This window comes from Aphelocoma coerulescens, chromosome 34, assembly GCF_041296385.1.
Source record: "Aphelocoma coerulescens isolate FSJ_1873_10779 chromosome 34, UR_Acoe_1.0, whole genome shotgun sequence".
In the NCBI taxonomy this organism is placed as follows: domain Eukaryota; kingdom Metazoa; phylum Chordata; class Aves; order Passeriformes; family Corvidae; genus Aphelocoma; species Aphelocoma coerulescens.
This window is the reverse complement of record NC_091045.1, coordinates 680738-703677: the sequence shown is the minus strand read 5'-3', so window position 1 is coordinate 703677 and position 22940 is coordinate 680738. Positions and strand designations below refer to the sequence as shown.

At 60.3% G+C, this 22940-nt stretch overlaps 4 protein-coding genes across 6 annotated transcripts; 1 reads left to right on the top strand and 3 right to left on the bottom strand.

The window, feature by feature from the left end:
- Positions 1–557: 557 nt before the first annotated feature.
- SELENOW (selenoprotein W) lies at positions 558–2819 on the bottom strand. Its single transcript, XM_068998360.1, has 5 exons — positions 2763–2819; positions 2176–2200; positions 1994–2047; positions 1698–1772; positions 558–1577 (listed from the first exon to the last, which is right to left on the bottom strand). Exons 1-5 carry the CDS (start codon positions 2792–2794, stop codon positions 1503–1505), a joined length of 261 nt encoding a protein of 86 aa, XP_068854461.1. The 5' UTR covers positions 2795–2819; the 3' UTR covers positions 558–1502.
- Positions 2820–4460: 1641 nt separating this feature from the next.
- LOC138100472 (gap junction delta-2 protein-like) lies at positions 4461–6573 on the top strand. Its single transcript, XM_068998315.1, is given in 3 exon segments — positions 4461–4541; positions 5683–6367; positions 6369–6573. Coding segments are annotated over 3 exon segments (876 nt in total). The 5' UTR covers positions 4461–4470; the 3' UTR covers positions 6489–6573.
- Positions 6574–8297: 1724 nt separating this feature from the next.
- On the bottom strand, positions 8298–13210 carry NOP53 (NOP53 ribosome biogenesis factor). 2 transcript variants are annotated; one of them, XM_068998370.1, is made up of 13 exons: positions 12994–13210; positions 12597–12661; positions 12443–12527; positions 11900–12108; positions 11602–11672; positions 11101–11196; positions 10599–10697; positions 10334–10495; positions 9538–9713; positions 8983–9049; positions 8630–8706; positions 8427–8483; positions 8298–8340 (listed from the first exon to the last, which is right to left on the bottom strand). In XM_068998370.1, exons 1-13 carry the CDS (start codon positions 13185–13187, stop codon positions 8334–8336), a joined length of 1365 nt encoding a protein of 454 aa, XP_068854471.1. In that variant the 5' UTR covers positions 13188–13210; the 3' UTR covers positions 8298–8333. The 2 variants fall into 2 exon arrangements, with proteins under 2 accessions (XP_068854471.1, XP_068854470.1); XM_068998369.1 differs by having other exon boundaries at positions 12443–12661.
- An 883-nt stretch (positions 13211–14093) lies between these two features.
- EHD2 (EH domain containing 2) lies at positions 14094–20729 on the bottom strand. 2 transcript variants are annotated; one of them, XM_068998356.1, is made up of 6 exons: positions 20701–20729; positions 19061–20120; positions 17772–17869; positions 16208–16620; positions 15609–15773; positions 14094–15274 (listed from the first exon to the last, which is right to left on the bottom strand). In XM_068998356.1, the coding sequence occupies exons 2-6, from the start codon at positions 19456–19458 to the stop codon at positions 14744–14746; spliced, it is 1605 nt and encodes a 534-aa protein (XP_068854457.1). In that variant the 5' UTR covers positions 19459–20120; positions 20701–20729; the 3' UTR covers positions 14094–14743. The 2 variants fall into 2 exon arrangements, with proteins under 2 accessions (XP_068854457.1, XP_068854456.1); XM_068998355.1 differs by having other exon boundaries at positions 20650–20717.
- Between the last annotated feature and the right edge of the window lie 2211 nt (positions 20730–22940).

Genomic DNA, 22940 nt, shown 5'->3' with positions numbered 1-22940 from the left:
AATTCCTTTAATTCCATAATTCCTGAATTCCAGGATGTCGGGTTTTGGGGTTTAAGCGAGGGGACGGAGTTTGGGAGACCTCGGAGCCAGGCATCATTGCCGTCCCTCCTCTGTCAGGTCCCTTTTCCCACGAAAACACCCAGTAGATCCCCAAAAAGCCCCACAAAACCTACCCAAATCCGGCTCAGCTTTTCATCTTTTATTCCCAAGAGGAGTAGTCCCATAATTTCATCATTTCATTATGCTTTTAGGGTAAAGCAGGGGAACAAAGCTTGGAAGAGTTACGAGTGTGTTGATCCCGAAAACGCCCTCAAATAGCCCAAAACCCAAACCAAATCCAGCTCAGTTTTCCATAATTTTATTCCCAAAAGGAATCATTTCATGATTCCCTAATTCCATGATGCTGGTTTTCAGGATTAGGCAAGAAAATGGAATTTGGGAGAGCTCGGAAAGAGGCATCGCCCCCATCCCTCCTCCCTCAGCTCCCTTTTCCCATAAAAACACTCAGTTGATCCCAAAACCCCCACAAAACAGCCCAAAAACCACCCACATCTGGCTCAAATTTCCAATGTTTTATTTCCAAAAGGCCACCGAGTCACGGAAGGCAACTGGAAGGGGGGGTGGAAAGCCAATAAATGAGGGAATAATAAAATTACTGGATATTGTCGGTGCTTCAAGGAGTTTTTTCCCCAATTTTTCAGCCTCTCAGGGAGTGTTCTGTGGGAGAAAAATCCCTGACAAAGCTGCATCTGGCTGAAAATGGCATCGATGAAGGCAGTTACTGAGGAAGAGGAGGATCTGGAGTGAGGGGAAGGATTTTAGGGGGTAAGAGCAGGATTTGGGGATGCTGGAGAAGGATTTGGGGGCAAAGAAAGATTTTGGGGTGGGATTTGATACATTCTGGGGTGGGATATGAAGGATTTGGGGTGGAATGAAGAATTTAGGGTGGGATAGGAGGGATTTGGGGTGCGATTTGAAGTATTTGGGGTGGGAACTGAAGGATTTTGGGTGGGACAGAAGGGAATTCTGGGTGGGATTTGAGGGATTTAGGGTGGAACATGAAGGATTTTGGGTAGAATTTGAAGCATTTGGGATGGAATGAGGGAATTCTGGGTGGGATTTGAGGGATTTAGGGTGGGATAGGAAGGATTTGAGGCGGAATGAAGGAATTTTGGATGGGACGTGAAGGGTTTGGGGTGCAGTATGAAGGATTTTGAGTGGGATCTGAAGGATTTAGGGTGGGATAGAAGGAATTTTGGGTGGGATTTGAGGGATTTCGGGGGGGAGCTGAACCCCCAGCCCCCCCGTCCCACCACCTGCGCGGGATCTGGGAAGCGCCCGGTGCCGGGGGCGTTTTGGCGATTCCCGTCATGGAGCGCGGGGGGTGTCCCGGGGGGGCTGGGGGGGTCAGCACTGTCACGACACGTCCCGATATGCCACGATATCCGACGATATCTCGCGATATATCGTGACACGTCGCGACGGTGCCCCCCTAGTGGGGCCTACGCCAGGCAGGACTCAATGGCGGCCACGATTCTGCGGAGTTTGGAGTCGCTGTCCACGAATCCATCGCCGTTCTGGGGACGTCGGCAGCGCTCAGTGGGGGGGACGCCCCCAAAACGGGGCAGGGAGGTGGGGGACACCCCCAAAATGCCCCCCCCCGAAGGGGGGGAACACGCTGGGGGAGGGGCACCCACCTTTTTGGAGTGGACCAGGCGTCCCCCCACTGTCACCTCAAACCATCCTGTCACCTCCGGGGTGCCCTGGCCGCTCTGGGGGGCACGGGGGGCAGCTGAGAGATACCCCCCCGTGCTAAGAGCCCCCCAAATCCTGGGGATCCCCCTCAAAATCCTCTGCCCCGCCCCCAAATTACGAGACCCTCCCCAAAATCCTGCAGCCCCTGAAAATCAGACGGAACCCCCAGAATCCTGTGACCCCTCCTCAAATTAGCCCCGACCCCCCCCACACCCAGTTTGGGCCCCCCCAAACCCACCACGTCCAGGGCTCCCGGGAAGTGCCGCTCCAGCTGCTGCTTGAGCTTCTCAAACTGGAATTTTGGGATGGGGGGGTCACCCCGGGCCCGAGGGGGGGCGGGAATGGGGAGGGGGCACCCCCTGGTTGTTTTTGGGGGTCCCCCCCCGGTTTTTGGGGGATCAGGAAGGGAGGGGGGCTCACCTTGGGTTTGTAGCCTCAGGCCCCGCTGGTGGGGGTGGTCAGTGAGGGGGGAGAGCCTTTTTTAGGGACCCTCCCAGGATTGGGGTGCCCGGGGTTGGGGACCCTCACCCAGAATTAGGGAGCCTCCCCCCAGGGGCACAGAAACCCTCCCTCGGGATTGGGGACCCCCCGGAATCAGGGACACCTCCGGAATTAGGGCCCCCCCCCGGGGCACAGCGACACCCCCAAGAATTAGGGACCCCCCCCGAATTAGGGACCCCCCGGGATTGGGGACCCTCACCCAGAACAGGGGAGCCCCCAGAATCAGGGACACCCCAAAAATTACCCCTCCCCCTGCCCCGGAATTAGGGACACCCCTGGAATTTGAGATCTCCCCGGGGTTGGGGACCCCCCCCGAATTGGGGACCCCCGAAATCAGGGACCCCGCCAGGAGCACACGGAGTCCCCCAAGAATTAGGGACACCCCACCCCCAGAATTAGGGACCTCCCCGGGACTGGGGACCCCCCTCGGGATTGGGGACCCCCCTCAGGGGCACAGGGACCCCCCCAGAATTAGGGTCCCCCCCCGAATTGGGGCCCCCCGGTACCAGTAAAGGACATGGACTCGGAGCGGCGCCATGGCGGCAACTGCGCCTGCGCGGGAGGGGCGGGCCCAGCAGCGCGGCAGCGACACCAGCGACACCAGTGCGGGGCACCAGTGACACCAGTGACACCAGTGCGAGGTACCAGTGACACCAGTGCGAGGTACCAGTGACACCAGCGACACCAGTGCGGGGCACCAGTGACACCAGTGACACCAGTGCGAGGTACCAGTGACACCAGTGCGGGGCACCAGTGACACCAGTGACACCAGTGCGAGGTACCAGTGATACCAGTGACACCAGTGCGGGGCACCAGTGACACCAGTGACACCAGTGCGAGGTACCAGTGACACCAATGCGGGGCACCAGTGACACCAGTGACACCAGTGCGAGGTACCAGTGACACCAGTGACACCAGTGCGGGGCACCAGTGACACCAGTGACACCAGTGCGAGGTACCAGTGACACCAATGCGGGGCACCAGTGACAGGGCACCGGTGACACCAGTGCGGGGCACCAGTGACACCAGTGCGGGGCCACCAGTGACACCAATGACACCAGTGCGGGGCACCAGTGACGGGGCACCAGTGACACCAGTGCGGGGCACCAGTGACACCAGTGCGGGGCCACCAGTGACACCAGTGACACCAGCGACACCAGTGACACCAACGACACCAGTGACACCAGCGACACCAGTGACACCAGTGGGGGGCCACCAGACCAGTGACACCAGTGCGACGCCACCAGTGACACCAGTGCAGGGCCACTGGTGGGACCAGTGTGGGGCCACCAGTGACACCAGTGTAGGGATATCCGGGGAGCATATCCACCGGGATAATGGGGAGCCGCGTGGGACGCCAGTGCCACCAGTGCCGCCAGTGTAGAGACCCCAGTACAGCACCCCCGGCTAACGGGGGAGGCGGGCGGGACCCAGTGGGACCAGTAAAACCAGTATAGAGACCCCGGGAGGAGGGGAATGAGGCCGGGACCACCACTAGGACCAGTATAACCAGTATATACCCCAGTGGGACCAGTACAGAGACCCCGAGGTAATGGGGGAGGCTCGGGACACCCCTGGAGGACCAGTAAAACCAGTACAGAGATGCCAGGGTAATGGGGGTGGGACTGGGGTACACTGGTTATACTGGGGGATGTTGTGGTTATACTGGGGCATGACCTGCTTATGCCAGTGTACCAGAACTGGTTATACTGGAGGTTGTACCCCCCAATATAACCCCAGGATCCCTCCTGCATTCCCCCAGTATAACCAGTACATCTGCCCAGCATAACCAGTATTTCCCCCCAGTATAACCCCTCCATTCCCCAGTATAACCAGTGTATCCCCCCAGTATAACCCTCCCAGTGTAACCCCCCCAGTATCCCCAGTGCACCCCCGCAGTGTAACCCAGTCCCTCCCCCAGTACGATCAGTATTCCGCCCCAGTATAACCAGTACATCCCCCCAGCCCCCCCAGTCCCGCCCCCAGCCCCTCCAGTCCCGCCCCCAGCGCCCCCAGTCCCCGCCCGCTCCCTCCCCCAGGCCGGGCGCTCGGGCAGCAGCGCCGATGGATCCCGGGGATCCGCTGGATCCGCCCGATCCCGGGGGGCGGGGGGGGCGCGGGGGGCGCCGCTGCTGAGCCGGGGGGGGCCGGGGGGGTCCCGGGCGGACCCGGGAGGGGTCCGGGGGGGTCCCGGCGCCCCCCGATCCCGGAGCCATGGGCGAATGGACCATCCTGGAGCGGCTGCTGGAGGCGGCGGTGCAGCAGCACTCCACCATGATCGGCAGGTCAGGGACCCCGAATCCCCTCGGGACCCCCAAATCCAACCCCCAAATCCACCCCCGGGACCTCCAATTCCCCCCTGATCGTCACATTCCACCAAACTCGCCCCCCGAGCCCCGAGATTCCCCCGTGCCCCTGTGCGGAACCCTGAGATTCCCCCCCCTCCCGGGCCCTTCCCGAAGCCCCCCAGATTCCCCCCGGACCCCCAAACTCCTCTCCAGACCCCCCGTCCCACCCCCCGGCTCAGCATCCCCACACAGCCTCAGCCCCCCCGCACCCCCCGGGCCCCCGAAGCCATCCTGGTCCATCCCTGGACCTTCGGGACCCCCCCCGATCTCACCACGGACCCCAAAATCCCGTCCCAAGGGTCCCCCAGGACCCCCAAAGTCTCCCCCGCTGCCCCCCCGCCGCTGTCCCCTCCCCGTTGTCACCTCCCCTCCGGCAGCAGGTGACACTGGTGACACTGGTGACACTGGTGACACTGGGACAGCCCGGGGGGGCCCCTCCCGCGTGGGGGGAGGGAGGAAAAGGTCCCCACATGTCCCCAAACCTGTCCCCACTCCCCGCAGGGCACCTGGGGGGGCCTGGGTGACACCCCCCGACTGGCACCTGGGACAAATCCAGGTGGGATCTGGGGGCAGGTGGGATTTGAGGGGACACCTGGGATTTGGGGCACAGCTGGGACCTGGGGACAGGTGACATCTGGGGGGGACAGGTGACATCTGGGGGGGACAGGTGTGACCCACGTGTCCAGATCCAGGTGGCCCCAGGTGACCCGGGTGGCTTGGGGCTGCCCACGGGTTCCGGTGTCCCTGCGGGGAGCACGTGACCAGGGGAGCCACGTGCCCGGCCGGGGACACGCGGCCAGGTGGGACCAGGTGACCACGGCCACGTAAATCCCGGGGGTCCAGGGCCAGGTGGGACCCCCGTGTCCAGCTCTGACCCATGTGTCCAGGTGGGACCCACGGCTCTGCGTCCAGCCCCACATGTTCAGGTCCAAGCCAGGTATCCAGACCCCACCCACGTCTCCATGTCCTGACAGGACCCACGTGTCCGTGTCCAACCCACCCCTCCAGGCAGACCCCAGGTGTCACCCCCAGCTGCAGACCCCCCCCACATCCCATCCCCACCTTTCCCCCCTCCCAGGATCCTGCTGACGGTGGTGGTGATTTTCCGCATCCTCATCGTGGCCATCGTGGGTGAGACGGTGTACGAGGACGAGCAGACCATGTTCATGTGCAACACGCTGCAGCCGGGCTGCAACCAGGCCTGCTACGACAAGGCCTTCCCCATCTCCCACATCCGCTACTGGGTCTTCCAGATCATCCTGGTGTGCACGCCCAGCCTCTGCTTCATCACCTACTCGGTGCACCAGGCGGCCAAGCAGCGCGAGCGCCGCTACTCCTTCCTCTACCCGCTCCTGGACGCCAAGAAACCCAAACTCAACGGGGCGCCGGCGCCCAGCCCCGACGGCGCCGCCAAGGACGACCCCGAGGACGCCAAGGAGCTGCCGCCGCCGCGGCCGCCCCGCAGCGCCAAGATGAAGCGGCAGGAGGGCATCTCGCGGTTCTACGTGATCCAGGTGGTTTTCCGGAACGCTCTGGAGATCGGCTTCCTGGGCGGGCAGTACTTCCTGTACGGCTTCAACGTGCCGGCCATCTTCGAGTGCGACCGCTACCCGTGCGTCAAGGAGGTGGAGTGCTACGTGTCGCGGCCCACCGAGAAAACCGTGTTCCTGGTGTTCATGTTCGCCGTGTCCGGCGTCTGCGTCCTGCTCAACCTGGCCGAGCTCAACCACCTGGGCTGGCGCAAGGTGCGGGCGGCCGTGCGCGGGGGCCCGGGCGCGCCGCAAGTCCCTGGGGGACGCGCGCAAGAAGGAGCCGGCGGCGCCCGCGCCCGTCCCCGCGCCCGCCCTGGGCCGGACGCAGTCCAGCGAGTCGGCCTACGTGTGATGGGCTGGGATGGGATTGGCGTGGGACTGGGGGCAGGACAGGGGACGGGCAGTTCTGCCCCGGATTGGTGTTGGAAGGGAAGTTATTGGGGTGTCAGTCCCAAAATGGCAGAGTTTGGAGCCAAAACCATCAGGATTTCAGTCCCAAAATGGTGGGGATTGGAGCCACAGCTGACAGGTTTGGAGCCAGAACTGTTGGGATTTCATCCTCCAATCAATGGGGTTTGGGACCACAATCGTTGGGATTTCATCCCTAAATTGGTGGGGATTGGAGCCACAATTGTCAGGATTTCGGTCCCAAAATGGTGCAGATTGGAGCCAAAGTCGCTGGGATTTTGCTCCCAAATTGGTCGGGTTTGGAGCCAGCATTGTTGGGATTTCATCCTGGAACTGCAGGGATTTGGAGCCACAATCGTCAGGATTTCATCCGGGGTTTGGAGCGACAACGTTTGGGATTTCACCCTCAAACTGCTGGAGTTTGGAGCCAAAATCATCAGGAATCGGAGCCACAATCATTGGGATTTGATTCCCAAATCGCCGGGGTTTGGACCAAAAACAACCAGGGATCACCCCCAAATTGTTGGGGTTTGGGCCCAATTTGATGAGGTTCAGACCCCAAACTGTTGGGATTTCATCCCTGAATCGCTGGGGTTTGGACCCAAAATTGCAGGGTTTATCCCCAGATCGCTGGGGGTCTGTCCCCAAAATTGTTGGGGCTTGGACCCAACATCTCCAGGATTTCACCCCCAAATTTCTGAAGTTTGGAGGCAAAGTCACTGCAGTTTTGCCCCAAAATTGCTGGGGTTTCACTCCCAAAATTGTCAAGAATTTCCTCCCCAGATTTCTGGAGTTTGGACCCAAAACAGGGGTTTTGGACCCAAAATGCCGGGGTTTTTCCCCAAAATTGCTGGGGTTTCAGCCCTAAAATCATCAGATTCCCCCTCAAAATTGCTGGGATTTAGACCCAACATTCATGTGCTTTTCTTCCCTAAAATTCCCAGGGTTTATCCCCCCAAAATCTCCGAATTTCAGGATTTCACCCCAAAAGTTGTTACTCTTTTTCCTAAATTGTGGGGTCCCCCCAAATTCTGTCTCCCCCCCTTCAATTTTGGGCCCCCCAGGTGCAAATGGGGCTGTGGCAATTGGGGGGAGGGCACAACCCCTCCTCCCCAACACCCTCAGAGCTGGGGAGGGGAGATTTGGGGGGGTGTTGTATTTATTTTGGGAGGTTTGTATTTATTTTGAGGAGTTTGTATTTATTTTGGGGGGTTTGTATTTATTTTGGGGGTGTTTGTATTTATTTCGGCGTTTTATTTATTCTGGGGGATTTATTTATTTCGGGGTGTATTTATTTGAGGGAGGCTATTTATTTGTGAGGGGCCAGAGGTGCTGGGGGGGGCAGAGCCCCCCCAAAGTGTAAATAAAGGGGTCACAGAGACCTGAGTGGCTCTGGGGGGGTGTCTGGGGGTTTCGGGGTGTCCCCCCTGTGTGTCCTTCCCCCCCCCGGATTTGTGGCCCCTTAATCCCCCCGAGCTGAGCCCGCACCATCTGCCATGGCCCCCCCGCGGGAAAGGGGGGCTCAGACCCCCCCAAAATGGGCTCAGACCCCCCCCCCCCCAGATCCCCCTTGGGGAGGGTCAGACCCTCTTAGCCCCTCCTGGGGGGGATTTGGTCCCCTCCCAATGAGGTTCAGCCCCCCCGATGGGTTTTGACCCCCCCCAGGTGGCCTCAGTTACCCCTTGGGGGGGTTCAGTTGCCCCCCAAATTGGGTTTGACCCCCCCATTCCCAAAGAAGACCCCCAGACCCGCAGCTGCTCCAAGGAATTTATTTGGGGGGGGGTCCCAGTCACACCCTGAAATAGAAAAGAGGGGAGGGGTCAGGGGGGTTTGGGGGGTCCCAGTTTTGGGGTCTCCCCCGCTGCCAGCCCCCCAAACTCACGTCACTTCCCGGAACGCGCGTTTCTCCACGTATTTCACCCGGTACCTCCGCTTGAACCTGGGAAAAACACCAGGAATTGGGTCAAAACGAGCCCCACCCTGAAACGTTGGGGTTTCCCCCTGAAATGCTGGGGTTTTCCCTTAAATTTTGGGATTTCCCTTGAAATTTTGGGGTTTCCCCTTGACTTTTGGGGTCTCACTCACTTGGCCCTTTCCCGGGGCTCGATCATGTTCCGCCTCTGGAGGCTCTTGAAGCGATCCCGGAGCACGTTCCCCTCAGGCTGGAATTTTGGGAGATTCCCAAGTTTTATTTTTAGGGATTCCTGAGGTTTTCCGGGAGCTCAGGAACCACCTCCCCCCAAAAATTTTGGGGCCTCAGCACCCTCAGCCCCCGGGGTCTCGTCCACACAACAATACCCCGGAACCCCCAAATCCTTCACATTCCCTAACTTGGGAATTCTCACAGCGCAAGGATGGGTCTCATCATGGGGTGCTGGCAGCCTCAAAATCCCCAAAACTGGGATTTTTCACCCAAAAAACCCCCTGGGAGCACCCACCCGGAGGCTCCGCAGGGACTCCGGGAGCTCCTCGCTGAGCTGCACCTCGGGGCCGGGGTCCTCGTACCTGGAACAGCCCAAAATTGGAATCTCTTGGCTCAAAAAGGGTGGCATCAGCCCAAAGTTCCATCCCCACGATCCCAAAAAGAGAGGTTGCCTCCAAATCCCACCAGATGCTCCCAAAATTGGGGCGTTTACTCCTAAATCTCATCCCCAAATGCTCCAAATCTCCATTGCCCCCAAAATCCCCCTTTCCCCCCTCAAAATCTTTTTTCCCTTCCCTAGTGTTGTTTCCACCCAAGATCCCCTTTTACCCTCCAGATCCTCCCTCTTCCCCCACTTTAATCCTAATTCTTCCCTCTCCAAATCTTTTTCTCCCAAAAACGTTTTACCCTCCCAAGTTCACTTTTATCACCCCCCAAACCACCTTTCATTTCCCCAATCCCCCCTTTTCCCTCCCCAATCCCCCCTTTTCTCACCCCAAATCCCCCTTTTCCCTCCCCAAATCCCCCTTTTCCCTCCCCAAATCCCCCTTTATTTCCCCCGGGTTCCCACCGGAGCCTCCCGAGGCGCCTCGGGGCCGTTTCCTGCTGCAGCCGGCGCCGTTCCCGGAGCAGCCGCCGGCGCCGCAGCTCCGAGTCCCTCTGGAGCAGGGCCCGGCGCAGCGAGCGCAGCCGGAACAGCCCCTGCAGCCGCTGCGAGGCCAGGCGGGAGCGGGCCCGGCCGGCGGCCTGCGGGGCGGCCATCCCGTCACATCCCGGCCCCGGAGTCCTACGGACCCCGTCCCGACCCCAGGGATCCCATCCCATCCACCCCGTAAATCCCACCCCATCCCATCCCATCCCATCCCATCCCATCCCATCCCATCCCATCCCATCCCATCCCATCCCGTTCCATCCCCCCCATAAATCCCACCCCATCCCATCCACCCCATAAATCCCATCCCATCCACCCCATAAATCCCATCCCGACCCCAGGGATCCCACCCCATCCACCCCATAAATCCCATCCCATTCCATTCACCCCATAAATCCCATCCCACTCCATCCACCCCATAAATCCCATCCCATCCACCCCATAAATCCCATCCCACCCCATCCCCCCCATAAATCCTATCCCATCCCCCCCATAAATCCCATCCCATCCCATCCCATCCCACCCCACCCCATCCCATCCCATCCACCCCATAAATCCCATCCCACCCCATAAATCCCATCCCATCCCCCCTGAACAGCTGATCCCAATCCCGAGCCCCTCAGTCCCACTCCTGTTCTGCCCTGGCTCCCTGATCCCACTCCCCACCATCCCCACCCCAATCCCGCTCCCCCCGTTCCCGATCCCAACCCTTCACCTTTTCCCTCTGCTCCTTCTCCTTCCGTCGCTGTTTCTCCGTTTTCCTGCCCGGCTGTTCCCGTTTTCGGGGGGGATCCCGATTCTCTTCCTGCTCTTCCTCCTCCTCCTCCTCCTCCTCCTCCTCCAGCAGCCCCTGCAGCTGCTCCCGCAGCACGGCCTCCTGCGGGATCCCGGGAACTCCGGCGTGAGCGGGCCCAAGTCCCGAATTCCAGGGCTCCGATCCCAAATTCCAGGCCCGGCTGCGCCCGTTCCCGAATTCCCACCTCTGAGGGCGGCTCCTCGGTGACCTTCAGCCTCCGTTCCACCTTCTCCTCCTCCCTCGTCCTCCTCGTCTCCACCTCCAGTGCCCGCAGCAGCAAATCCTGGGAAAAGGGGGGACACGGGGTCACCCCAAACCCCCCAGGACACCCCAAAACCTCCCTGGAATCCCACAAAACCACCTCGGGACCCACCAACACCCACTTTGGGCCTCCCCAAACCGTTCTGGGACCCCCAAAGTCCCCTCTGAGCGCCCCCAAACCCCCTCTCAACCACCCCAAGACCTCCGAGAATCCCCCAAAACCTCCCAAAGACTCCCCTAAGCCCCTCTGGGACCCCCCAAATCCCACCTGGACCCCTCAATCCCTTCTGGGTCTCCCAAAGATCTCCTGGACCCCCCCAAAACCTCCTTAAAGGCCTCCTCGGGACCCCCTAAATCCCCCCAGTATCCCCCAAATGACCTCTGAGCCCCCCAAACCCCTCCTGGGACCCCCCAGGCCCCCAAACCTGGTGTTCCTGGAAGGGGGGGTTGTAGGACCCCCCTTGGCCAATGACCTCCACAGGGGGAAGTGGCGACGGCTTCACCTGGAGCCGGGCAGGGCGCTGGGGAAAGGGGGGAGACACCCAAAAATGAGACCCCCCAACCTCAGGGGGGCATCCAGTGGGGTTTGGGGGGCTCAGAGGGATTTAGGGATCGCTGGGGGTTTCTGGGGGGGATTGTAAAGAGGCTGAGATGGGTTTGGAAGGGATCAGAACAGTTTTGGGCTTGCTCAGGGAGGATTTCAGGGGTTCCCAAAGGATTTGGGGGGGTCCCAGGGGAATTTGGGGGGGGTTCCAGTTGGGCTCAGGAAGGCTTTGGGGGGTCCCAAAGATATTTTGGGGGAATTTCAAAGAGTTTTGGGGAGGGTACCAAAAATGTGAGGAGTTTGGGGTGTCTCGGGTGGGTCCTGTGAGGTTTTGGGGGTCCCAGGGTGGTTTTGGGGTGTTTTTGGGGGCTCCCAACCCCACCTGCACCCGCATCTTCTTGGTCTGCTGGAGGTACCAGGGGTCCTGCCCGGCCAGGGGGGCATCCAGGGGGTCTGCGAGGGCACAGAGGGCTCTGGGAGAGGGTCCCCAAAATCCCCCCATCCCCAAAATTCCTCCACCCCTCCAAAATTACCCCCCCAAAGGGTGCCCTTAATCCTCCCAAATCCCCCCCACCCTGGAAATCCCCCGCAAAATCCCACCAAATTTTTCCAAGCCCCCAAAATTGCTCCCCCCAACCCCAAATCCCCCAAAATTGCCCCGAAATCCCCTCCCAACTCACTGTGCTCCCCCCAGATGTCGTAAAAGCCCCTCTGGGGGTCCGACCGCCCCAGCTCAGGGGGTTTTTGGGGGGTTGGGGCCCCACCCCGGCTGAGCCGGGCCCGGAGCCGCCGCTCCCCCCGTGGGAAAATCCCTTTTTCTGCCTTTTTCTCCCAAAATTCCTGGCGCCGCTTTTCCTTCCGCCCGTTTGGGGTCTGGTGGGCACAGATACTGTGGAAAGGGGGGGGTCAGACAGGGAGACAACCCCAGAAATGAGACCCCCAAACGTGGGGGGGTCCCTGAGGGGGAATTGGGGGGTTCCAGGGGGGTTTGGGGGGCCCCAGGAGGGTTTTGAGGGCTTCAGGGGGGAGAACTGGGGGTCCAAGAGGGGATTTGGGGGATTGGGAGGTGTTTGGAGGGGTCATGGGGTGGTTTTTGGGGGTTCCAAGGGCATCTTGGGGGTCCCACTGGGAGTTTGCGGAGACATCAAGGGGGGACCCACCCCAAAATCCCTCCCCTGGGTGGATTTAGGGTGAAGAGACCCCAAAATCGCCCCCAAACTCACTTTTTTGGGGGGGGCACCTTGGAGAGGGGCTGCAGAACCAGGTCCACGTGAAGGGGCTTCTCCGGAGGCTTATTGAGGCGGTGACCTGAGGGGTTCGGGGGGTCAGGGCACCCCAAAACCCTCGGGAGGTGAATCTTGGGGAAAAAAACCTCACCTTTGCGGGCGTTCCCCGTGTCCAGGAAGAAAAGCCCCTCGTCCGGCTGCTCCGAGATCAGGCCTCTGAAGGAAACCCCCCGCAACATTAGGGATCACCCCAAAAACCTCCGACCCCAAAGACCGCCCTCAAAGGCTCCCCAGCTTCAGACCCCCAAATCAGGGACTCCCACCCAAAATCTGAGATTCCAAAAAAATTATAGACAACCCTCCGGAATTAAAGACATCCTAAAAATAAGGGACCTCCTCAAACTCCCTCTGAGACCTCCTAAATCCCCCTACAAGACCCTCAAGGCGCTCTGGGACCCCTCAAACCCCCTCTGAGCTCCCCCAAGCCCCCTCTGAGCCCCTAAAATCCCACTGAGACCCCCGCAAACCCCCTGACGCCCCCTCCTCACCCTGCCGCTCGCTCCTGCAGCCCCACATCCTCCAGGAAATCGCCGATTTCGCGGCCCAGCTGCGCCTCGGGGCCGCTCCAGCGCTTCCAGCCCTTCTTGCGGTTGCGGGGCCCCCGGGCGCGGCGCCGGGAGGTGGCGGCGGGGCCGGGCCGGGCCGCGGGGTTAAAGGCGAGGAACGACTCGGCCGCCGCCATTTCGTGAGGGCTCCGCGTGAAGGCGGGGGGAAGCGGAAGTGGCCTGAGGCGGCTTCCGGTCGCCACAGCCGGGGGGAAGGGGGGGGAATGGCCGGAAAAGGCGGGCCGGCCATCTTGAGGAGGGAGTGACACTGTGGCGCCGCCATGTTGGTAAGGACCGGAAACAATTCTGTCGCCATCTTGGGGAGGACCGGAAACGGTCCGACCGCCATATTGAGAGTACCGGAAATGTCTTTATCGCCATCTTGGGGAGGACAGGAAATGGTCTGACCGCCATATTGAGAGCACCGGAAATGTGTTTGTCGCCATCTTGGTGAGGACCGGAAACAAGGTGAGCGCCATTTTGGGAAGGACCGGAAATGTGTTGGTCGCCATTTTGGGGAGGACCGGAAACGGTCCGACCGCCATATTGAGAGCACCGGAAATGTGTTGGTCGCCATTTTGGGGAGGACCGGAAACGGTCCGACCGCCATATTGAGAGCACCGGAAATGTGTTGGTCGCCATTTTGGGGAGGACCGGAAACGGTCCGACCGCCATATTGAGAGCACCGGAAATGTGTTGGTCGCCATTTTGGGGAGGACCGGAAACAGCCAGACCGCCATATTGAGAGTACCGGAAATGTTTCTGACGCCATCTTGGTGAGGACCGGAAACTGTCTGACCGCCATATTGAGAATACCGGAAATGTTTCTGACGCCATCTTGGTGAGGACCGGAAACAAGGTGAGCGCCATTTTGGGAAGGACCGGAACTATCGTCGCCTTGTTTGGAAGGGCGCGGCTCGGCCGTGGCGCCTTCTTGGTGAGGTCGGCGTCCGTCTGCAGCGGGAGGGGGGACCAGACGTGCCCCAAAACCCCCAAAAATGACTCTTTGCCCCCTCTGCACCCCAAAAATTCAGAACAGCTCCTTCAGCTTCACTCTGCCTTTATTGGGGTCTCCCTGGTTTTGGGGCGAGGTTGGAGGATTTTGGGAGGTTCCAGGAGGGATTTGGGGGTCACTCCCTTGCCCCTCCTTTTGGGGCTGGGGAAGCCCTGGGGATCCCTGATTTTGAGGGTGTTTTGGTTGGTTTTGGGGCGGGGGGTGGGTGAGATTTTGGTGGGTTTGGGGCGTTTTCTTTTGGGGTAATTTTGGGGTTTTTGGCATCACTCTGCCGACCCCTTGTGCTGCCTCTTGGAGGGCGGCACGGGGCGGGGGGGTCACCTGTGAATCCTTGATTTTGGGGTATTTCTGGGAGGGTTTTGGGGTTGACTTTTGGGGTTTTTTGATGGGGTCCTTTGGGGTCACTCTGCCGACCCCTTGGAGGGCAGCAGGAGCCGAGGGGGCATCTGTGAATCCCTGATTTTGGGGTGTTTCTGGGTAGATTTTGGAGCCCTTTAGGTGGTTTTTTTGGGCTATTTCTGCTTTTTTGGGGGGTCACTCTGCCGACCCCTTGTGCCTCTTCCTGGAGGGCGGCAGGAGCCGGGGGGATGCCAGCGAACCCCCGCCCTGGGGGCATTTCTGGGTGGGTTTTGGGGCCCTTTGGAGTGTTTTTTGGGGGATATTCCAGGGTTCCCGAGGTCACTCCGCCGACCCCTTGTGCCTCCTCTTGGAGGGCGGCACGAGGCGCGGGGGCAGGTCCGCGGGCAGCCCCCGCCCCTCCAGCTTGGCACCGATGAGGTGCCCGGCCAGGGCGAACTCCTCGTGGTCCAGCATGCCGTCCCTGTCCACGTCGCTGAGCTGCCAGATGCGGCCGAGCACGGAGCTGGGCAGGTTGCTGGCCACCATCCAGCCCCGCGCCCGCCGCCCGCTCAGCTTGCCCCCGCTGGGCGCCAGCCCGTAGAAGATCTCGTCGTACTTGGCCTTGTCCTTCAGCACCACCCACTCATCGCTGTCCTCATCCTCGTCCTCCTCATCCTCGGAGCCGGCCCCGAAGGGCCCCACACGGGCGCCCTCGAAGGCCCCGCCGCGCACCTCCGGCTCCGCGGGCGCATCCCCGGCCAGCAGCGGGGTCAGCGCGGGGATGTCGCGGCTCAGCAGCTCCTCCAGTCCCGCCAGCAGCCGCCGCTTCAGCGCCGGCAGCCGGGAGAGGTCCCGGGACAGCAGCTGCTCCTGGGGGGCACGGGGCAGGGGGGGTCCCATGGGGGAAGCGTCAGACGGCAACAATAACATCAGATCCCACCAAAAACCCCCAGAAGATCCTTCAAACCCACACAGAATCCCAGCAGATCCCAGAACCCCCCCCAGAATCCCTCAGATCCCACCAAAATACCACCAGATCCCATCAGCTCCCAATGGATCCCACCAGTATTTGGGGTCAGCACCCCAACACGAGGGATCAGATCCCACCGGACCCCACTGGATCCCACGGTTCCCCCCCAGGGCGGGGATCAGGACCCCCCCAGGCCCCTCGGCTGCCCCCGGATCCCCCCGGATCCCCCCGCACCTGGAGCCGGGCGCAGTCCGGGAGGTCCCCGGGCGGGATCTGGTGCTCGCGCTGGATCCGGGCCAGCAGCGCCGGCAGCCGCTGGATCAGGCGCTTCCGGCGGCCGCTGCCCCCCAGCAGCGACGGCAGCTCCTGGCGCAGCCGCGACAGGATCAGGGCATGGACCTGGAACGGGGATTTGGGATTGGCCAGGGGTCACACAGGGGTCACACAGGGGTCACCATATCCGTGGGGAGCTCCAGGGGGATCCTGGGGTGCCTCAAGTTCATGGGGACCCAGCAGGATCCTGGGATCCCCCCAGTCCGTGAAGGATCTTGGGTGTCTCCAAGGGGTCCTGGGTCCCCTCAGAGCCGAGGGGAGCTACAAGAGACCCCGGGATCCCTGAGATCCATGGGGATCCCCAAAGAACCCCAGGTTCCCTGAGACCCAGAGGCATCTCCAAGGGATCCTCAACCCTTGGGAACCTCCGAGGGATCCCCCCAGTCCACGAGGAGCTCCAAGAGATCCCGGGCGTCTCCAAGAGCCCCCAGACCCGCGGGGAGCTCCGGGGGGGTCCCAGCCACCCCCGGACCTCCCCCCGGATCCCCCCGGGGCCTCACCCGGACGAGCCGCGCCCGCTTGACGAGGTCGTTGAGCTTGCGCAGGGCGGCGTTGCGGGGCAGGGCCTGGATCTCCCGGAACAGATCCTGCTCCTCCAGCTCGAAGAGCCGCCGGTTCTCGGGGTTCAGCAGCGGCTGCGCCCAGAAGGAGCCGATGAAGACGCGCAGCACCTCGGGCGTGTCCACGACCTTGCCCAGGCACCACATCAGGGCCCCGTAGACCCTCATGAGCTGCTGCGTCTCCACCGCGTCCGCCTTGTTCAGCACCACCCGGATCTTGTCCTCGTGGCCCCGCAGCGCCTGGATGGCCCCGGAGAACTCGTCCGAGATCTCCAGCTTGTGCGCGTCGAAGAGCAGGATCACCAGGTCCACGCGCTCGGCGAACCAGCGCAGCACGGCCGGGAAGTCGTAGCCTGGGGACAAACGGGAAATGGAGACACCCAGATCCCAAATCCTGCCCCAAATCCAGCCCTAAACCTAAAATAATCCAACCCAAGAAGCGGCGCAGCACGGCCGGGAAGCCGCGGCCGGGGAAAATGGGGGAAAATATGGGAAAAATGGGATACGGAGAGGGATAGATCCCAAACCCACCCCGAATCCCAACGGGAACCCCAAATCCAGCCCTAATCCCCAAATAACCCACGGCGAGAACCTCTGGAGCACCTCTGAGAGGTCTCAGCCTGGGAAAAGGGGGGGATGGGATAAGGGGGTGCCCAGATCCCAAATCCTGCCCCGATCCCAAAGCGATCCCCGCCAAACCCCAGTTTAATCCCCAACCCCCTCCCAAACCTTCTTCCCTGTCTCTTTTCACCCCCTTTTGCCCCCATTCCCAAATCCCCCTTTTTTCCCCTCTTTTTCCCCATTTTCCCACCCCCCATTCCCAAATCCCCCCTTTTCCCTCCCCTTTTTGCCCCTCCCCCTTTTCCCGCCCCTCCCCCCCCATTCTCGGCCCCTCCCCCACCCCTCCCTTGGCAGCCGCCGCGGGTTTTGGGGTGGGGGAGGAAGCGGGGGGGCCCCGGGGGGGTCCCGGGGGGGTTCGGCCCCCGGAGCCGCCTGGAAAATTGGCGGAATTCCCGGGAATGCGGGGGGGCCCAACCCCGCCACGCCCCCCCCCGCCCTTTGGCACCCAGACCCTTGGCAAAACTCCCAAAACTGCCCCAAATCGCCTCAAAATTCCCCGAACCCCCCCAAAATCCCCCCTCAAACACCCCAAAATCCCCCCTCAAACACCCCAAATCCCCCTCCCCAACTTTGGGTTCCCTCCTTTTCCCACGCCGGTTTTCCTTTTTGGGATCTCCCGGGTTTTGGGGACCCCTCTCAAAATTTGGGGACCCCTCCCCGATTCCGGGGACCCCTCCCCAATTCCGGGGACCCCCTTTAGCCCCAAATTCGGGTGTTGCCGCCCCGCTCCCAGAGGGACATCGGGATCCCCCTCCCGGGTTTTGGGATCCCTCCTTTCCCGCCCGAGTTTTTGGGGCTCTCCCGGGTTTTTTCCGGACCCCCCCAATTCCGGGGACCCCTCCCCAATTCCGGGGACCCCCGCCCGGCTCCGGGGCCCCCTTACCCCTGCAGACCCTCTGCTTGGCCCCCGCCAGGATGCCGGGGGTGTCGATCAGGCTGATGCTCTCCAGGACCTGATTGTTCAGCGTGGCACAAACGAACCTGGGGGGGCCCGGGGGGTCAGGACCCCCCCAAAAAACCCCCCCGGGACCTCGGGGACCCCCCCAGGGCCCCCTCACCCCGCCCGCCCTCCTGGGATTGGCAGCGGCCGAGCGGAATTCCAGAGGGATGGCTCATCCCGGGGGGGGGGCCACGAGAAAAGGGGGGAAAAAAGGGGGAAAAAGGGGGAAAAAGGGGGAAAAAGGGGAAAAAGGGGGGAGGGGCGGTGCCCCCCGCCCGGTTTTGGGGGTGGGGGGTGGGGAGTGTCCAAATCCAGGGAAAAATGGGAAAAACAATGGGGGGAAATTGGGATAATCAGGGAATTGCAGAGGAAATTCGGGATGGAGGGAGGGGAAATGCCGGATTTGGGGGAGGGGATTGGGGGAAGGGGGAGGTGGGCGGTGGCCCCCCCCCTCCAAATTTTGGGGGGTTTTGGGGTCGAAAAGGTACAAAAATGGGGAAAAAATGGGGAGGTTTGGGATTGGTGGAGGTGGGATCCCATTTTTTGGGTGGGATTTGGGGCTGACCCTCAATGGGGATGGAAAAACTCAAAAATAGGGCAAAAAGGGGGGAAATGGGGAGTTTGGGGCTAAATCTGGGATCCATGGAGGGGCGATCCCATTTCGGGGGGGCCTTGAGGATGGGAAATGGGGAGAATGGGGGAAATTGGGGGAAAATGGGGAATTGGAGAGTAAATTTGGGATGCACAGAGGGGATCCCGTTTCTGGGGGGGATTTGGGGATGCTGGGGGGTGGGAAATGGGAAAAGATGGGGGAAATGGGGAGAAATAGGGAAAAATGAGGGATTTGGGGATAAATCTGGGATCCGCCAAGCCCTGATCCCATTTTTGGGTGGGATTTGGGGGGGGGTGCTGGGGGGCGGGAAATGGGGAAACATGGGGTGGAAATGGGGAGAATTCGGGAAAAATGAGGGATTTGGGGATAAATCTGGGATTCACCAAGCCCTGATCCCATTTTTGGGTGGGATTTGGGGGTTCTGAGGGGCAGGAAATGGGGAAACATGGGGTGGAAATGGGGAAAATTAGGGAAAAACGAGGTAAAATGGGAGCAAAATGGGGAAAAATTGGGAAAAACTGGGAAAACCGGGGGATTTGGGCGAAACTCGGGATCCACCGAGCCCCGATCCCGTTCTCGGGCCGGATTCGGCCTCCCTGGGGCCGGGACCCGAACTCACCGGTTGAGGAAGCCGTTGCCGAAGGGGTCCAGGTGGCGGAAGGGCTTTTTGGGGTCGACGACGAGCGCGTTGCCGGGGATGATGCCCTCGGCCTCGCCGTGCATGACGGCCACGAAGGAATCCGTGGTGGGCTCGGGCCCCACGCGGCCGCCGGGGATCTCCTGCTCCAGCAGGTACTGGATGAAGGAGGTTTTCCCGCTGGAGTACTGGCCCATCACCAGCACCATGGGCTTCCCGTCGAAGTCGGCGTCCTCGAGCGCGGGCGAGTGGAACTCCTGGAAGCGGTAGAACTCCTCCACGGGCAGCAGCTTGGCCCTGTAGAGCGCCTTGAGCCCCTCGGTCACCGTGCGCACCTCGGGCGCGGCCGCCCGCTGGTGCCGCCGCAGCCAGCTGAACATCCTGGCCGATCCCGGCCGATCCCGGCCGATCCCGGTGATCCCGGCGATCCCGGCGATCCCAGGAGGGACGGGGGAGAAGGGAAACCCCCCCCCAGCAGATCCCGGGATAGCCCCGGGGAAGTCGGGGATCCGCGGGAAGAGCGGAGGTGCCGCGGGGATCCCGAGGGATCCGAAGGGATCGCGGGAGGCCCCGGAGTCGCAGGGATCCACAGGGAGCGGCTGGAAAAGGGTGGGGAAAGGGAGGGGCTCAGCTGGAGTTGGAAGCCATGGAGGGGGGGGGGAGGGATTCCCACCTGGATCCGCCGGATCGGGCGGAAAAATGAGGATTTGAGGGGGTTTGGGTGGGAAAAATGAGCAGAGAGTAAAGCTGAGGGGTTCACCCCAAAAAATCCAGCGGGGAAAGGAGAGTCTGGGGGGGTTTCCCAAAAAATCGAGCGGGGAAATGGAGTTTTAGGGGAAAAAGGAGGAGAAAAATGAGGATTTCAGGTGGTTTCCCTCTAAAAATGAGGAGAAAAAAAGAGGCTTTAGGGACCTTTTCCCATAAAAGGAGGGAAAAAAATTACGCTGGAGGAATTTTTTCCATAAAACCAAGCCAAGAAGTGAAGTTCCAGGGAGGTGGTGTCGTAAATTGAGGGAAAATGAGGTCTCTGGGATATTTTTCCCTGTCAAAATAAGCAGAGAAATGAAGTTTTAGGGATATTCCCAGAAAACCAAGCAGGAAAAGAGAAGTTCTGGGGATTTTGCCTGCAAAAACAAGGAGAAAAACAAACTTTTGGGCTTTTCCCCCCATAAAAGCCAGCCAAGAAATGAAATTTTAGGGACTTTTCCTGTAAAATCCAATCCCAAAAGTGAAGTTTTTTGGGATTCCTCGCCGGAAAACGAGCAGGAAAACGGAGTTTCGGGGATTTTTCCCAGGAAAACAAGGCGAATCCCAAACTTCCCGGCTCTTTCCCACCCAAACAAGCGGAAACCCGAAGCTCTCGGGATTTCCTCGCTCCCGAATCCACAAAAATCCCTTCTCCCTTTCCCCCGCCTTTTCCCAGCCCCGCTCGGGGGGGGATTTGCCTCTTCCCGGTGGGAAAATCCCCCTTTTTCCTCCCCAAAATTCCCGTTTTTCGCCCCGAACGCGGCCGGGGCGGGGCCCGGGCGCTGCCGGCGCCGCTCCCGGAGTTTTCCCGGAGTTTTCCCGACCTTTTCCCGGGGGTTCCGGGGCTTTTCCCCCTCCTTTTCCCGGGTTTTTACCCCAAATTCGCCGTCGCGGCGGCCGCGGGCGCAGCTCTGAGCGGGGCCGGGGGGCCGCGCCTCAAAAGGCTCGAGGGGGGGCTCGGATTTGCATAAATTTGCATAAATCAAAGGCCGCGGACCATAAAAGAGCAACGGGAATTAATGAATTAATAAAGAACCCGTGCATAAATTAATAAATGAATAAATTAATGACGGGGGGGGCCCGGGGGGGAGGAGCGAGGGACGAGCCCGGCGGATCCCGAGGAATTCCAGCGGATCCCGGGGGGCGCAGGGACCCTTCCGCCCCCCCCCCCCCCCAACTCCGGGATCCCCTTTTGGGGGGATCCAGCCGGGATTTGTTGGGAATTTGGGATCGTCCCTCCCCGCCCCCCCCGGGTTCCCACGGAGCCGGGAACGGGATCATGGAATGGGGGGCGGATCCCGATCCCAAATCCCAATCCCGGAGCCCCCTGACCCCCCCTGGATCCCGATCCCAAATCCCGGTCCCGGAGCCCCACCTGGACCCGCCCTGGATCCCGATCCCAAATCCCGATCCCGGAGCCCCCTGATCCCCCCTGGATCCCAATCCCAAATCCCGGTCCCGGAGCCCCCTGACCCCCCCTGGATCCCGATCCCAAATCCCGGTCCCGGAGCCCCCTGACCCCCCCTGGATCCCAATCCCAAATCCCATTCCCAGCCCCCAGCCCCACCTGGGCTTCCCCCCACCCCAAATCCAGGGTCCCTCCCCATTCCCAGCTCCGATATTTTTGGGGGGATTTCTCCCCTTCCCGCGGTTTTCCGGGGGGAATCAGCGCGGCCGGGATTCATTAATGAATGAATGGATTAATTAAAAGTGATTTTAATTTACACCAGAAATAGTAAATGTCCGGAATTCCTTAAAAAACTCGGTATAGACAATAAATACAGTACAAAATTCCGTCCGGGAATCCTCCCCGGAGCCCATCCCGGGATTCGGGGCTCCCCCGGATTCTCCTCTCCAAAATTTGGGATCCGACCCCGCCCCGGCAGCGAATCCCCCCCGAATTCCGGGAAAAGGGTGGGAAAGGGTTAAAATCCCCCAAAACCCCGGGAGGGAATTCCCGGTGGGAAAAGGGGGGGGGGGATTATCCCGAAAATTGGGGTGGGGAGGGAGCGGTTGGGGGGGGGGGGGGGGGGGGAAGGGGATTTTGGGAAGGGAAATGGGATTTTGGGGCCAAAAAAGATTTTGGGACGAAAAAGGAGATTTTTGGAGGGAAAAATGGGATTTTTTTTTTTTTGAGGAAAAAGGAGATTTTGGGATGAAAAAAAAGAGGATTTGGGGGTGGAAAGGGAGACTTTGGAGGGAAATCCAAGATTTATTTCTTGGCAAAGGGGGGGATTTTGTGGCTAAAAAATATTCTGGAGCCAAAAAAGGCGATTTTGGGGTTTTCCAATGGATCCACCCGGCAGAGAATGGGAAAAGTGTGAGGGAACGAGGCCAAAACCGGGATAGAGGGTTAAAAAAAAAAAAAAAGAAGGGATAAACGGAAAAAAAGTGGGATAAAGGGAAAGGAAACAAGGATGGGAACGGGATAAACAATAAAAACGGGATAAAAAATGGATAAAAATATAAACGGGATAAAGGAAAAAGTGGGAAAAGGAAAAAGAAACGGGATCCAAAGGGAGAATTAAAAATGGGATAAATTGAAATGGAAATAAATAAAAAAATGGGATAAAGAAAAGGGGATAAAGGGGAAAATGGAATAAAGGGAAATAAATAGGATAGAAAGGGATAAATAAAACCGGGATAAAAAAAATAAACGGGATAAAAGGGGGAAAAAAGGAGGAAAATCCAGGATAAACCAGAATTCCCGGGATTTTGGGAGCACTCCGGGGCCGATCCCCGCTGCAATTCCGGGCGCTCCCAGCCCGGGAAAATTCCCGTTTTGTGCTTTTTATGGAAAAAACGACTCCGAGCGCTGCGGGGGCCGCCCCGGGGCGGCTCCTCTGGCGCATTCCCAGCCCGGAATTCCAGCCGGGAACGGCTCCGCGATCCCTCCCGCGCCGGAAAACCGGGATTCGGGGGGAATTATCGGGATTCGGGGGGAATTATCGGGATTCGGGGGCTCCTCCCCACTCCCCGAGGAGATCCCGCGCGGTTTCCAGGGAAAAAGTGACCAAAATTCCAAAGAAAATCTGGAAAAATCCCCGGAAATCTGAGGCGGGTCCCGCCCGGAATTCCCCGTTCCCGCCTCCCAAATGTCGGGATCGGGATCCAG

Bases quoted from the DNA above. Each gene is read 5' to 3' on its own strand.
- NOP53 (XM_068998369.1), bottom strand. From the start codon at position 13,187: ATGGCGGCGGCCGAGTCGTTCCTCGCCTTTAACCCCGCGGCCCGGCCC. The intron at 10,698-11,100 runs GTTTGGGGGCCT...CCCTTTTCCCAG, and splicing joins CCCCCTTCCAGGAACACCAG to GATTTGCTGCTGCGGGCACT. The intron at 9,714-10,333 runs GTGAAGGGTTGG...GCCGCCCCGCAG, and splicing joins AGAAGGAGCAGAGGGAAAAG to GCCGCCGGCCGGGCCCGCTC.
- EHD2 (XM_068998356.1), bottom strand. From the start codon at position 19,458: ATGTTCAGCTGGCTGCGGCGGCACCAGCGGGCGGCCGCGCCCGAGGTG. The intron at 17,870-19,060 runs GTGAGTTCGGGT...GGGCCCCCCCAG, and splicing joins GGCAACGGCTTCCTCAACCG to GTTCGTTTGTGCCACGCTGA. The intron at 16,621-17,771 runs GTAAGGGGGCCC...GTTTGTCCCCAG, and splicing joins CAAGCAGAGGGTCTGCAGGG to GCTACGACTTCCCGGCCGTG.